This window comes from Limanda limanda, chromosome 22, assembly GCF_963576545.1.
Source record: "Limanda limanda chromosome 22, fLimLim1.1, whole genome shotgun sequence".
NCBI lineage: Eukaryota > Metazoa > Chordata > Actinopteri > Pleuronectiformes > Pleuronectidae > Limanda > Limanda limanda.
The window spans coordinates 11,689,833-11,706,197 of NC_083657.1; the positions used below are offsets into that span (position 1 = coordinate 11,689,833).

The 16,365-nt window shown below is 43.2% G+C and overlaps 1 protein-coding gene across 1 annotated transcript in view; it reads left to right on the top strand.

Moving 5' to 3' along the window:
- Positions 1–16,365, top strand: part of plcb3 (phospholipase C, beta 3 (phosphatidylinositol-specific)) — a 46,534-nt gene that overhangs the window by 4,685 nt on the left and 25,484 nt on the right. Inside the window, exon 2 of the mRNA XM_061066267.1 lies at positions 8,081–8,167. Within this exon, the coding sequence (XP_060922250.1) occupies positions 8,081–8,167 (87 nt within the window). The remainder of the gene's footprint in view (positions 1–8,080; positions 8,168–16,365) is intronic.

Below are 16,365 nucleotides of genomic sequence, written 5' to 3' on the forward strand. Positions count from 1 at the left end.
GATGGAGCTCTGGGAATTGAACATCTTTTTGAGATTAGAGGTTTTGGCACCGCAGCAGCTCCCCTGTAACGTAAGCCAAACATGACCGACCATAAAATGTAGAATTTCAGGCTTGTTTCCTGTCATTTGGCTGCGATTGTTTCGTCGGGACCTCAGAAGGAAGATCCAGGCCACACCTGAGGATGCTAGGGATAATTCCATTGTCCACCAGTGGGTCTCAGTGGCGTGTTGTCAAACAAGGTCGATGATAGACACTTCCCCCTTTCCACGAATGACCTAAAGGCGTTTTCTGAGCTGCTGTTTTCATCACCCCCATCGAATATAAAAGATGAAAAAGCATGTGTGTGTATCGTACCACAGCCACGAGCTCCCAAGCTGCACTTTGTCCCTCTGGGCTCAGGAGGACTTTCTTTTTTATCAGAGGGAAATATCTCTACACTGCTGACAGGTTGTTGAATGAGTCGAAGTGACACAGGCCTCTGTCAGCTCCTCTCCACAGTCAGATGTGTGTTTCAGCAAATTTCAACTGGGGAAGCTGCAGGCGTTTTAATGGACGATTGTTGTATTCCTTCAGCAATTTATACAAACTATCAGAACTAAGATGAAACCCATATTATTCCCAAAAAGGAGATGTTTTTCTTTGCTATGAACTCCTCCATGCTAGCGTTTCACTGGGGTGCTGTGAAATAACCCCCATCCACCAACTTATGATTGTCCCCTAAGGCCTTGAGCTGGATTGAGTCACTTAAGTTTGCTGATTTATGCCAGAAAATTCCCAAATGACAAAAAAATGGGGGTAAATGTTGATTTGTCTGCGAAAAAGCGCAGCGAGTTGAACCGAAACAACGTGAGGTCATATTTGGTTTTAAATGTGCGACAATACCCTTATAATTATACCCTCCTACAAATGTTCTTCCTGCATATTTGGTCCTCAGCATGTTCGGACGTGTTGAGCAGCTTCTTTTTTGCCGTCTCATTTTTTTGTTTCACTTATGGCCCCACAACGAATCCAGACCCTGCTGCAGCCTCGAAGGATCACGAGCAGGGAACAATAACCAACTCTGCACCGTTCACGTGTTCGCATTTATAACGTGCACTCAATTTGATATATGAGAGTCCCAACACAAGGCAAGGAGAATTCACAACAGCTTGGAAAGCACTTTACACCTGAAACGTGACAGCCCCTTTTTCAAAAGGAAAAACGTCTCTCTCCTTAGAAACAGATCTCTGTCGTAAGTAGCTGTGCTTTGTCATTTTGACCTTTCACAGGAAAGCACAATGGGCTCTGCTTTCATTCCGATTGTGCATGCGAGCTGCTGTTTTTTATAAACTGGATAGGTTAGTTCCACGTTTGATACACGGCAGAAACAATGTCTAAGAGAGGAGAAAGAGGAGGAGGAGGAAGTAGAAAGCTCGGGCTTGTGCGAAGTCGTGACACCATGCCGAGAAACACCGCTGACATCCTGACAGAGTGGTGAGAAGCGAGGGATGGATGGAGAGAGGGAGAGAGGGAGGGAGGGAGGGAGGGAGAGGAGAGAGGTGGGAGGTCAACCACAGCCACATGTGAAGTGTGGGCCTGACATCTGGACGGCTCCATCTCCGCTCCGGCTCTGTTCGCAATTTAACCTCAATTTACTACACATGTAGCCTCATTGGACGTGTGTAACCTTCATGAAACCATTGTCACCTAACCACCACGCTCTCATCCTCTCTGTGCTCGTGTCTCTCTGCTTCCCGTCCGTTTCGATTCGCTTCCTGTTTTGGTTCCCCCTCCCGTCCACTTCTTTATACCTCTTCTTCATTTCAGATGCCTGTCAGGTCTGGTTTGCTCTGACCTGCTTTTGTTTAAGCTGTGAAATAAAACCACCCTTGTGTTAAGAATGACAAAAGAGGAGATTTGTATCATGTATCAGGTGTTAATAAGGTGCAGCAGCGGCTTGGTTGGTATTCGCCCTGTCAGTTGAGGTTGTCGGCCTTTGTCACGCCATGTTTCCTCTTCGTTTAGACAGAAAAGAAAAGAGAATTTAATCAACGCGTAAGATTGTAGAAAGGCAAAAAAGGAGCGAGGCTGTTTGGGAAAATGTGAAGGAAATACGCAAGGGTGGTAGGAAATAAACGACAACTTAGGAGCTCTCTCACCTAGCTGACTTGCCAACTTTTCCCCAGGTGTCATGTTTCCATCACTGCTGATCTGAGCTGATTAAAACCTGTGTCTACAGAATCATTTGACCCTGGAGTGAAAGCCAATTGTAACCATTCCCATTGCAGGAAAAAGCCAGATGTCAACGGGTGTTAGTGGGTTTTTTTAACAGTGGATGAGGGCCAGTGTGCTAATTTGGTGCATTTCTTCCACCAGCAGCATTTGATTCATTCTTAGCAGTCAGTTTTGCCGTACCATCCAGTAACACTTCCAATTCAATTTCAGAATTCAAAGCAGGCAAATGTTTCGTCTGACTTTTATCTCCCTCCTTGTGATGCACTGGCTAATAAGTGTGAGATTGATCAGGATGGCACAGCGTTCACCATGCAGAGACGATAATATTGCACAACAAAGTTTCCCTAGGAATATAAAACTCGGGCGTTATGTGACTTTGGAGCACAAATCAAAGTATCAGACTCAGAAAAGGGTAGGAGGCTGTAATTGCAGGGTATGTCTTTGATTACAGTTTATAGACGGTGGCTTTTTGTATAATATTCTATAGCTATAGCGTTTCTCTCCCTCTCTGGCCCCACTCTTTCCTCGCCTCTCTCCAGAGTCCAAAGGTTACCTACTGTCATCAACTTTTACCATGTTGCCAAAGCAGCAGCTCAAACACCCTCGCACGAGTGCACGCTGGCCTTCTTTTCACACACACACACACACACACACACACACACACACACACACACACACACACACACACACACACACACACACACACACACACACACACACACACACACACACACACACACACACACACACACACACACACACACACACACACCACTCCTACAAGCTGTCACTGAACACACACACACACACAAACAGCAAGGCCGACCAAAGGTACACTTGGAGCGGCCATTTTTATCATTTTCTCACTAATGGCTTTCTGACTGATAGTTCTATTATAAAACACACCCACATCAATTTGTGTTGATGACAGGATGTAGGAAGAGAGAGAGAGATGTTTGTCTCTCTACATGTTTATGTTCTCGTAGATGGTGATTCTCAAGAAGTCTCATTAGGTTGTGGCTGCCTGACCTCGGCTTCAGAGGGTGGTCCATCGACCGTGCACGTGTGTGAGACGTTGCGGTCGGGTAATGAGGCTCAGGGCATCTGGAGGGGGTCTGGAGTGGGAGACAATCAATCAATTAAGGCGAAAGAAGGTGATGGAGAGAGTGAGCTGACATGGAGAGGAAGAATGAAAGGAGAGAGGGAAGTGAGACTTCAGAAGGTGCCTACATATGGCGGTTAATTAGGGAGTGGGGTTGAGGTCCAATTATAGACCATACCACCCACTCTCAAACAGAAAACACACTGTCGGGTGCATGATCTTGGTAAATAAGGTGTGTGTGTGTGTTTGTGTGTGGAGGGCATGTGCTAATGATTTCCTGGTAAGGCTTCTGACATTTTATACTTAATTTCAACTGCAAACTGAAGTGACCTTTTGTGCTAAAAGACATTTGATGACTGTATCGTTTGTTCCAGTTGTCAGATCATCAGATCAGAATAAAGGGTGGTGAGGCGTAGGCTACTTGAGCCCATCCTTTTTATAATTGTTCCCTAAATTTCGCTGCCATAAAGCCACGCCACTTCTTTCGAGATTTCTGTCACTGAGAAGGGCAATGATGTGATGAGTTGATGTTTGCAAATCAGATAATTGACATCAGTTTGAGAAATACAAGAAATCCGCTCTTCCTCATTGAGATGCTAGAACCAGCAAATGTTGTTGCATTATTGCATGGTTTATATATTCAATCAATCATTAGAAATGAAGTGTTTCAAGGAGTGTATAAATCAGTCATAGACTTCTGTGTGTCAATGGCGAAAGGCAACACTAGAAAGTAACTGGCAGGTATGTAAAACTCTGCAGACGTGACATGCAAATACATGGAGTCATGCTTGTGTATGAGTCGTCATCCCTACGGCCACAGAGCTGTATGGGTGGTGATGTAGTTATATTACTGGTCACATGAGTCTGTAGATCACATTCCTCTGGGTAAGTGTTTGTGGGTTCGGTTCCACTCGAATTCCCCATTTAAGTGTTGTGAAAGTATCGACACTTGATATATAACCAGTTGGTCCAGTCAATTTTAATTCCACAGCGCCAAGTCAAACCCCATGTGATCTCAGGACTCCTTTAATATAGGATAAGGTCTATAATGCGTTTGTCTAACGTTATTTACAACTCAAAATGGCTCCACGAGCAATTAAGCTCTGACTGATGGTGTCAAGGAAAACATTTCCTTTTTATCAGGAAGAAGCCTCGAGCAGAAACGGGCTTGGGCTCAGTTGAGAAGGAGAGTGAGGGAGGGATACATGTAAATACTGTAAATCATAAAAATAATAATGATCAATAAATACTGTTTAAATGGCAGTATCTAATTTAGACTATTGTCTTAATCAAGTTATATAGAATTGTATTGTTGTCCATGTAAACATGCTTGGCAACCTACTCTGGTAGATTATGAGACCTTATGTATGGTGAACACTGTGTTCCAGTTATAGCCAGCGCTACATGACAGCTGTGTAAACTCTCTGTGTGTGTGTGTGTGTGTGTGTGTGTGTGTGTGTGTGTGTTTGTGTGTGTGTGTGTGTGCAGGAGAAGACAAACATACAAACACTATAAATTGATGAAGAATATTCAAACTTCTCATGCTCTGTATTTGTTACTAATCCACTTGTCCATGAAGGCCAACTATTGGATAGAGCTAATATTTTCTCCTCTAGGCTGTCTATGAAAGGACCTTTTTGCAGGAAAAGCAGCCCACAAATCCAAAATTATTAAATTACTATTAAAACACATACAGACATTTGTTCCAGTGTTTCCAGAAACGAGAGGAATACCTTGTGTCACCCTGTCGAGGCTCACTTGAGGCCATTATGATGACATTTGAACATTCACATCGTCATCATATAAATCATCCCTGAGGATATGATCCAGATATTTGACACTGAGTGAACATGCGGTTCAACATAAAAAATATAATAAGAACAACATGCGTATATGATGTTTTCTATTTCTCATAACCACATCTGGTGCTTTCATCAATATCGGTTGAACTCGACTGTTGAATCTGAAGTGAAGCATTAATATTTTAGTAGAATTCAGTGCAGTGTGTGGATCTACAGTTACAAGTCTTGACATTTACCAGGTGCCAACAACACATGTCTGGTTTGGATGGGTTAAACTCTGGGTTAAAAGCATTTTCATTGTCATGCAGTTAAAACAGGATTTCATGGGATGTGTTTCTCTGGCAAACGGGACCTTATGACCGCCATGCATCTTGCCATAGATTTTTTTCAGTCTGCGAGTGTGCGTCTCAACACCATGAACTCAATTTTATCAAACATTTAAAAAAGCTTTAGCTGCAAAATAGCAATCCTTCCATAATTTGTGCACCGGGATGACAGTTGAATACATTTTGATGTGGACTGAGCATCAAACAGAAGTAAAAATTTATTTGTTCTGTTTACAAGCTGTAAATAATTGAAGTTGAATGGAAAATGGCCTGTTGAATGGATTAGTTAAATTCAATTTGCCAAAGGAATGTGCATAATGTATCCCAAACCTTTTTGTGCATGTAGCATTTACTACCCAGTAGCTTTCAACAAGGACTACAAAGCCAGGTATGATGATACGCAGATGTTTCACTGTTTATGCATTTGATAAAAAGCACAGGTTATCTCTGCATATAAGGTTTTGTAGCTGGTTCTGTTTGTATCACTTTGGAAGTGGGAACATCAGGTCTATTTGCATGTACTATTGTGTGCACTTGTCTGTTGTCTCAGGGAATTAAACCTTGCCGACGCAAGATAAACAGACACGTGCCAATGCGGCTGCAGATTTGCGAGCTTGGGTTTCACTGGTTTCACGTTTGGGAGAACTGTTCAGCGCTGACATCTGACATCAGGTCACAGCCGTGAGATAATCACAGCATGAAATTGGAGTTGGACAGTTTTCCACTGGTTCCAGCGAGTGAGCACTCCTCTCAAGTTCAGTCATTTACAGTAGCTTCTCAAATACCACAAGTTTAAAGTTCAGCCGACATTGCATCACTGGGTTTTTATACGAAAGCCTCTTTCTCACTTCACTGTGTTGGTGCTCCCGAGTCACGTGACAAATTAGTCTCTGTACGTTTACCGGTGTTTATAAAGTTGAACCGAAGACTGCACGCATGTCTTGTTCTACCCCTGACCTTTTGTTTCTCTTTCTTCTTTAACCCTCACCCTTTCTTCAAACTCCACTCCTCTCCACCTTCTTCCCATCCTCTCTTCTTTTTCCTTTTTTCTTGTCCTCATCCTAATCCTCCTGCAAAACTTTTCTGTGTTAGCCAACCTCGGAGCCTAAACCTAAGGTACGTTCGAACTTTCCCAGGGAATTGAACAGAGGTTAAAACCATGGGGACTTCTTTTGGGAATAAGTCAGACATTTAGCTTGTTGTTTGTTGCAGAAACAGATAAGTATCATTTGTTTTTACTTTGAAGTACGTGAATAATTCAAGTCAAATTGTATTTATATAGTGCCTCACGTTAAACTAAACAAAACAGCAAGACAAAGAGTAATACAATATATTGATAAAATACATAAAAATAGAGTAGGATAAAATAAAAAAACTAGCACTTTGGAAGCACACAAGTGACTTAGTATGACATCAGTTTACTTGACATCATTTCAATTAGGTTACACAACTAAGAATGCTTTTGGTTTGTTTGATATACAACTCCCTCCATTTATGGCATGAATATTATATATATATATAATATCAAGTAATTTAAACCTTGGTTATTATTTCATGCAGATTATAACAATTTTAAATGTTCATGATTTAAAACGTGAAGCTATGACCATTCGTAGATAAGCTGTGGTAAAAACCATGTGATCCTCATCCAGCCCACATCAAGTAAATATTAGTGTGAGTGTGTGCTCAGTGGTGCGGTGTTTGTGTGTAGCTTTCTCCTCACCCTTTCTCTTCTGGTAGTATGTTTTGGTGGTAACGTGGGTTGCCAGACACGACCTTTCTCGCTTTTTCCATCAGATGTTGTTGATGATGATGCTTCATGACGCCATGTGCACATGAGTCATCTGTTGCTGTAATAAGAAACTATCTGGAAAAGTCTGGACGATGTTTGCTGAACCAGAGTATGACTGCATAAGCACTGTAATTACAGAGCCTGTGTGCGTTTGTGTGCTTGTGTGTGCGTGTGTGTGTCGTCATGGCATCTTGTGTATGACTCCATGCTGATGATGCTAATGACATGTTGATGCAGGCTGCTTTGCCATTATTATGCTGCACATGAATGAGAACTTCACCGTGGCCTCACTGTGAGTTCTGAAGCATCAAAACAGCTGCTGAACAACAGGTGCACACAAGCTCAGTGTCCCTGTCTGTCCGTCTGTCTGTCTGCCTGTCTGTCTGTCTGCTATCCCATAATGATAAGGCCCCAGACTCTGCTGTTATGAGTGACCTATTTCGCACCACGCTGTCTTCCAATATGGACACAGGAGACTTATAGATACATTTAGATGCACCTCAGAGTAAGTTGAGGCTGTCTCTAATTCAAAACTAGTTCAACCTCAATCTGTTGTGAAGGGAGTCAGTGCTAAAAGTAAAAGTCAGGTTTCATACAACCCAGGAACACCTACCCTCATATGAGCTTCAAATGGATTGACAGAGGTTTACTTCTATCCTCAGTTTGTCAATATTTTGTACATCCCTAAATTGTACTCACCAGAGACATTGCAAAAAAAGAAAAAGTAGTCAGACGGGAAAAGAAACGTGTGTGTGTGAGATGGAGAGTGTGAGATGTTTATCTGACGGTGGATGGATCTTGTGTATGCATCCTTCTAACAGCTCTTTTTCTCTGGTTGTCTAGGAGCCAAACAGCGGGCCTCCCACCCTGGTAACCCTGAAAGTTGACCCAGATGGATTCTTCCTCTACTGGACTGGAGGGTCCAACCTGGTAAGAAACGGAAACACACACAACCACAAACACACACACACACACACACTGGTAGGTCTCAAAGTAGGCCGAGTATCTCACAAAGTAGAGGAGATCAAATCTAAATGGGTTAAAGCAGACCACAGTGGGTTTTTAATGCACCCTGTTAAGTGCGGATATGTATATCACACTTGTTCTTTGTTTGCTTTAACTCTACCACTTTTACCACACTCCATCTTCATCCGGCTGTTCGGTCTCTTCCTCCTTCCTCCCTCTCTCTTTGTGTCTTCTTGCCTCTTATTAGGATTCTATCCAGTCCATTAGTTCGGCCAATGTGGGTTTTATCAAGTTGTTTTCCACCCTCTCCTTGTTCCTGCTTCTCCCCTGATGTCTTTGTGGTATTAATCCCTTTCTTCCTCCATCTCTCTCAATCTGTTTATCTCTACGTATATTTCCCATTAACCATCCTTTCCTCATCATGTCCTCTTTTCGGTTTCGGAAGCCATTAGTGTGGTAGTGTTTTTTTGTTTTATGTACTGAGGCGATGTAACCAGTCACCAGCATTTCCAGATTTTGATTGTTGTTGTGGTTTTGAAGTGCTATTAGATCTATTTAGTGTGCTTTATTACAAAGTATATTTTATTACCACATTTTAATTGTCAATCTTGAGAAAGTTTTCATGAACAATATATATATATATAAAGCTGTGTCTCTTATCTGTGGTAATATGTATGTGTGTGGGCTTGGTCAGATCAAATGACATTTCATAGCTGCTCAATTAACTCCCCATCTCACCCTCATCTATACACAGACTCTTTCTTTATTTCTGGCTGTCTATTTATTCAAAAGGCACGTATGGAATGACCTGTTGATTTATGATTATATTTTGGAAGTGTGTGCAGGCGGCATGTTGTGTGCATGTGTCGATATATATATGTGGGCCAGAGCACACGTCACCCTGTCCGTCTGCACATGTGTCAGCATGTGTTCATGCATTCATATAACAAACAGTCTTTAAATACTCATTTTATACTGAGATCTTGCCTGTGTGTGTGTGTGGTAGTACGATAATAGGCCATTAGTCGCCCGAGGTGCAATAGTGACACTGTTTAGCAGAGTCAATTGTCTTTTCATTAAGTTCGTTACACGTCTCTACACTCACTGCAAACAGCTCTATTAAGGCACATTACTGGAAACAAGAGGTTGTTCACTTGTCACATCACGTATATGTGTCCTGTGTGTTATCTATGGAAACCGTCCGATACAGAAAGAGAACACAGCTCATCCTTAAGAATTCTCGAGCAATATTTACCATCACTCCCCTCTACCGACCACATGTTGGTGAGCTAAATTTTTTTTTTCCGCATGAGCTCCTGTGAATGTCCCCAGAACTGGGTCCAGACTTTCTCAGGAGAATGTTTTTTCAATGTCTATGGCAACGTATTTTAATCCTGAGATATTTGTTTCCTTTTAGTTTTTTCAGTTATGCATCTGTCATGTGTCAGAAATGTCATTGTCAGCCCCATTTGCTCAAGGATGATTATTCGGACATAATACAGTTCTTACTAAGGGGCTAACAGGAGAAACTCGGAAGAAAGTCTGCCGTCCGTCACTCGGTCATTTGCCTTCTCACATACAGCCCCTCTGGAGAATGTCAGGGATTCAGTGCATGTCTGAAAGCAACTTAACGTCAGGTCTGGGCAGGAAACACAGAAGCAGTCACCTTCTAGCGAGACTGATTTGTAATACAAAACGAAACGGCAAAGCGTAGCATAACATACGCCTGCGACAGTTCCTCATTTGCCTGAGGTGCTGCAATATTTGACTTTTCCTCCCCTGCTTTTCATCTTTGTTAATGTTGGCACGACTCAGCGGGATTATGTTCACTACTCTTACTCAGTAGTGGGAATGGTGCTCACTGTCAGGCACTGCCGCAAAAAAAATTTGCCTCAACTAATCCAGTAATTGGAGGGAAATTGTGGGTATTTTATTCAAATGCTAAAAAAGACGTAGTGTACATATTGTTGCTTTAAAGTTTTTTATTCTCGGGCATAACTGTGGTGTTTGGAACTGCGTTTCCCAGAGATCACAAGTCAGTCAAGCGTTGGGCTGCTTTTTTCAGCTTCTCTGTGTATTGAGTTTCTACAGTGACGCAGGTTTGAACCTGGACAGTAGATGTGGAAAACATGTCGTCCACAAAACCTCCATTTGACGCTTCTCTGCACCGCTGTAAGATGAAAATAAGTGCACCCAACCATCTGTGGCTTTGGAGCGGTATTGTGTCAAAGAAAAGGGAAAATGGACACCGCTTCTCTAACAAGAACTCTATTTATATAGCGCCTTTCGAAACCAAAGTTACAAAGTGCTTTACAATGACAAAAGATGCACGATTCACAAATTCGAAAAGTAGAAAATTACATGAAATTGTTAAAGTGAGTCTTAAGAAGAGATTTAAAAGAATATACAGAGTTTGCCTGCCTCAGATCTCCAGGCAGGGAGTTAAAGAGTTGAAGAGCCTGGACAGCAACAGCCCACTCACCTCTAGTGATCAGTCAAGATTTTGTAAACAATAGTAGGGCCCTGTCGGAGGATCTCAGGCAGGCAGCAGCGTTCATGGGCATGGGGGGGTTAACAGATGACATGTATAGGCTGGAGCCTGAGCATTCAAAGCTTTAAAAACATCAATCCTAAAACTCACAGCTAGCCAGTAGAGAGCAGCAGGGATTAGTGTGATGTGGTCACTTCTCTATGTATGCGTTAAAAACATCTAGTCTTAATAACAACTGAAAGAGCTGTACACGCTACAGGTCACGCTCACACACTCGCAAACATATTCATACAGCACGTCTAGAACTGTTCTGCTTTGTGGCTTGGAATGCAGGCACGTAGTAAAAGGAGAAGTTTAACAGCTTCCACTATGGATGCCTCAGGAAAATATGCCGCCTCTTCTGGCCTATTGACAAGCGAAGCACGACATCATCAGGCATGTCCTCAGAATGGGGAACTGTTACGGCTCAGCTGAGATGGCTCTGACGTGGGAGAGGCCGGACACACAGGCCTGGATGGAGGCAGATTGTTGATGCCTCACGCCCCTCAAAGAGCAAAGAGGATTAGGAAGGCAATTTGGGGTTCAAACGACCGAGCTTCCGATTTGTGAAAAACCTGGTTTAACCCCCCCCTGATGCAGATCCACAGGGGTTTTTGAATTCAGCGTCATGGCTCCCCAAGGAGATTTTTCTTTTTCGAAACCAGAGCTGAAAAGAAAGAGGACATGGCAACACAGATAGCAAGCAATCATTAATGAGAGCAGCTCGTACGCCTGGATGACAAGGGCATTCTGGATGGAAACCACTTTCTCTGAATAGAGGTGCCCAAAAATATTTGATCTCCGGTGTGGTTTTTTAATTTTCGCCGCTCTGCTCCTCTTATTGCTTTTAGATGTAAATGAGCTTTAATTTGAGGGTCCGTTCAATCTGGGCTTGATCTGCATCGGCAAAGCAATTTTTAGCTTCCCAGCAAAGACGTGCAAGGACGTCCGAAACTCTGCAACCTAAAAACGTCAGAAGCACTTCTGCAACCGCACTGAACTTGAGAAAAGAGGATAGAAAGTGCTGCTCACTGTATGAAAGGCGAGAGGGACACAGTACTGATGGTGCATTTTATATACGACAGGGATAAATATGGGTTTAAAGCTCAGCCCCTGTGGGAAGAAAATGTGTCCAAAGTCAAAAGAAAAATATGAATTATTGAAATAAAAGAAACGGGCATGTAAACATTTTCAAACAACCCCCTTGGAAATGCATGTTCCCTCATCTTCCTCCATCCATCATTGGTCTATTAGACTCATTTCCCCCCCTCTGACTTTATTTGTATCACCTGTCTCCCTCTTTCCACCTTTTTCTCTCACACTTCTTTTACATTTCCTCTTAAATCTGGTTTATCTCACTCCCCTAGTGTATATCAATCTGGATGTTCATCCTCATCCCATCCTCCCATCAATTTTCTCCCCGCTCACTTGTCTCCATCTGTTTCTTGTCACCTTCTTCCCCCGGCCTCGCTTTGTTTAACATTTTCCTTTTAAATATGATTTTACTACTATTCCAGTCTTTCATTTGTCTCTGTCCTTTTTGTCAGAACAGGATTTCTCCTCTTTCTTAAACAGTCTTCTTCCTGCTCCTCCACTCAGCTCCATCCCGCTCTAATAATCTTCCACATCTCTCTCTCCCTTCCTCCACACTTCTTTGCTCCCCTTTTCTCAGTCAGTTATCTCCCCCTCAGACCTCTGACGTGTCTGTGTTTGTGAGATTTTCCCATAATGCTTGAGTCATTGGCGATAACTACCAACTGCCGCTGACAGACACACACACACACACACACACACACACACACACACACACACACACACACACACACACACACACACACACACACACACACACACACACACACACACACACACACACACACACACACACACACACACACACACACACACAGTGGCTTGGCAGCAAATCGATGGAGACACACCCCACCACACACCAGTCTCCACTGTTTTTCTTTCCCGCCCGCTCACTGTTCTGCTTTCTCTGTCCACTCTTTGCACTTTGAGATAAACTCTTTGCGAACACGATCCCGCTTTTACTTGAAAGAGTTCAACGGAATCTAGCTGAGCCGCACTCTTGGGATTCATAGAAGTTATAATTGGTGTTCGGCAGCCATAAATCAAGTGGGGTCCTCAGGGGGTTGAGGGTAATGACAGCAGGAGCCGCTAACATAACATACAGGCCCTGTGGAGTGTTAGTGTAACATGTTTGACACTATGTAGAGATGTAGCTGCTCGGAGGGATAGTCTCCTCAGAGCTGTGCTTCAAGTGGTATAGCTTTAGTTAAACAGTGCGTAGTTCACCAGTTCCCAATCCGTGCAGCTGCTCATGTAACATAGACCCCGTTTTTTGTCAAACAAGAAGATGTCAAAGTTTATTTGATCACAATGCTAACAGGGGAGAAACATGCTGCCTTGATCACGTTTGTCGAACCGTCCAAAAAGAGATAAGTCAGCTTATTGCCATGCAGGTGGTTTGGAAGATGTGGGGTTTGTCTATTTTGCATACAATCGAGGCAATTATATCGTAAATTGACTGTGATTACTGCATGCAAGCCCTTTCCCAAACCCTTTGTCTCCTTTTTCTTTCTTGCTCTCAGCCATAAACTACAGTTCCTATAATTTTGATTTGCCATTTCGCTCGAATGCAGTGAGGAAAAGGTGCAGATGGCTGACATGTCAGAAATTCATCCGACCGTCCGACGGGTTGTCTCAGTTGTCTGCCAAAAACGGGCTCAAATTGCAGTGTATGCTCAGGTTAAAGGCCCAAAGAGTCCTGTTTGAAAACCAAATCTGACAATACAGCTCTGTTGGCCCAGCTGAGGCTAAAATACTAAAAGCTGAGCACGCCAGCTCTTCATGCACATCCCAAATCCACATATCCGTTGCAGCATATGCTTGGACCCTCCTGCTTAATCCCGCTGTGTGTTGGTCTCCTCTCTGTCCTTTCTCTCCTTCGGCCAAACTTTCTTCCACCTCCTTTTTTAGATTGGCAAAGAGACTTGTAGACTTTTGAGGTGTTTTCGCAGATGTTCTCGTGAGTAAAGAAGTCTGCAGGATGAATATTTCCCACATAAAAGATGAAAAACTTTAAATCGAAAGAATGGTGTTCGCTTTCCAAAATTCCCTCGATGACTCGTGCGGTTTAAGAAAGCAGCTCCATGTAAAGCCTGGTTTCCACAGCCTAACAGTGCTAACCACGACAGATAATTTTCACGGGACCTCGGAGAACATTGGCGCATTAGTTCTCCGCACTCCCAGCATTTAATGAATTGTCAGCTCAAATGTAGTTTACAATAAAAAAAGAGGAGCTTGATATAGTTCCGCGGATCCGCTCCTGGCCGACTGCAGCCTCACCTGCCACAGAGGTGAGATGCACCTGGCAGCAGTACCAGTCCTTCCTCTCGCTCTGTTTCACTTTAGCTATCCCCTCTTTCTAATGTTTCTACACTGCTAATCCACCTTCACTTTGTTTGACTCTTCCCCCCCACGTTTTTTCTCTTCCTCTTCTCGGGGCAGCTGCTAGCCGTCTGGGAGATGAGGCAAAAGTTGTTCCTCTAATATAAACTGAAGGATGACATTTTCTCCCTCTCTGGTCTCCATCTACTCTGGCTCTTTGTCGTTCACCTCTGCATCTACGTTTTTTTCTTCCCTGCTCCTCTTTTTCCATCTCTTCTTCAGCCCTCTTCTTCTTCTTCTCATCAATGCTTTTCCTTACATGGTCCCCCTGAGTTATTGCCCCCTAATTTCTTGCAATAACACTCCTAATCTCCCCCATTCTCTCTTTCGGCGTGGGAAAGTGGGCAGGAAGTTGTTCAGACGAAGAGATGGGGGGTTCTGGGAAATTTCATTGCCTCCTCTTCCTCCCACTCCTCAAATTCCTCTTCCCCTTTGCTCTGAAATCTGCTCTCCCTCCTTCTGTCCAGCCTCCCTCCTTCCCTGCAGGTGTGCAGGTCATGTCAATTACACCTGGGCTCTTAGACACGCGCCCCCAGGGATGTAATTGAGCTGCAGTTTAGCCTCTAATTGTGTCGTATACCTTGAGCAGATTGGGTGGCAGCCCACAAACACACAAACCACAAACAAATACTAAAGTGTGTGAGGGGTGGGTGAGTTATGACTTGATTTTAACCAACACCCCAGGGGGATTATCCAGTGTCGTCACATTCCATGGAACTGGAGCAGCTGAAGTGAAAGTGGTTTAGTTCAATATAAGAAGAAGTGAATCATTCATGTGGGTGGTTTGGCTTTCACCAATTGGTTGTATGTGAAGATGGACGCCTCCGCTTCCTAAAAATGAAGCTAAGCTATCTGGACTACAGGTGCCTCCTACAGGGCCGTCATGTCATCCATCCACCTCAGGTTAAACAGGCTTATTTTAAATCATCTGTATTGATATTGACAAACTAATTATTTCTTTTTGGAAGCAGGGGAAAAGTTATTGTGACTCTATCAAATGGTTAAAAGTTAGAATTTCTCGGCCAGTCACGATGATTTCAACAGTACATTGGTAAACAAGCTATCCATCTGTTCATGCATCCATTCATCCATTCCTCCATTCATCCATTCATCCATTCATCCATTCATCCATTCATCCATTCATCCATTCATCCATCTAACCATCCAAACAAGGTCCTCACCTAACATTGTGTGTGGACATATCAGGCTGGGAAGCTTATCTAAAATGTGACTTTTTAATGTAGTTCCAGCTTCTTAAGGCTTTTCTTGGGATACTCAGAACCGTGTATGTTCATAAGTGTGTGTGTGTGTGTGTGTAAATAAGCCAGCTGAATTGCTTGTAGAATGATTGTTGGCAGGTATAAGTAGAGATCTAATAGAGATTATTTCCCTGGCTCAAGTCAAACACCCAGAAGGAATTAACTTCGGATAAGGGTTTACATAACACACACACTCATATGCAAGAGGTCATTCCTGCATGTGCATGCACACACACACACACACACACACACACACACACACACACACACACACACACACACACACACACACACACACACACACACACACACACACACACACACACACACACACACACACACACACACACACACACACACACACACACACACACACACAGAGACAGACACACACAGAGACAGACACACACAGAGACAGACACACACAGTGAGCGGATAAAATGGGGGAAGTTGAGGGTGTCAGTCGATAATGTGACAGTTTCCTCTCTCTCCTCTCTTTCAGTTCTTTGGTCGCATGTTTTATTTTCTGTTGACATTATCTGTTGGTGCACATGACAGAGCAATCGTCATTTTCACTCTCTCTTTTCCTCAGACAGACACACACACACACACACACACACACACAGCATAGACATTCACTTCTTCTTGTAAGATGAATTGAGACATGCTGTGGTTTCGAATCCATTGTTTAAGCAGATGCTTCCTCCATATTTTGCGTGTTTCTCTCTGGGTGTGTTTGCACTCCACAGTGTGCGATTATGCTCTCTGTTTAACAAATGAAGCTGCTGCAGGGTGTGTATTAGCTGCATGTTCTAAAATCCGTTGAAAGATTACTCCTTTTTTATTGAGAACTTGCGTCTTATTTTCACGGATTTGGGGATCATGTCTGTCAAAACAAG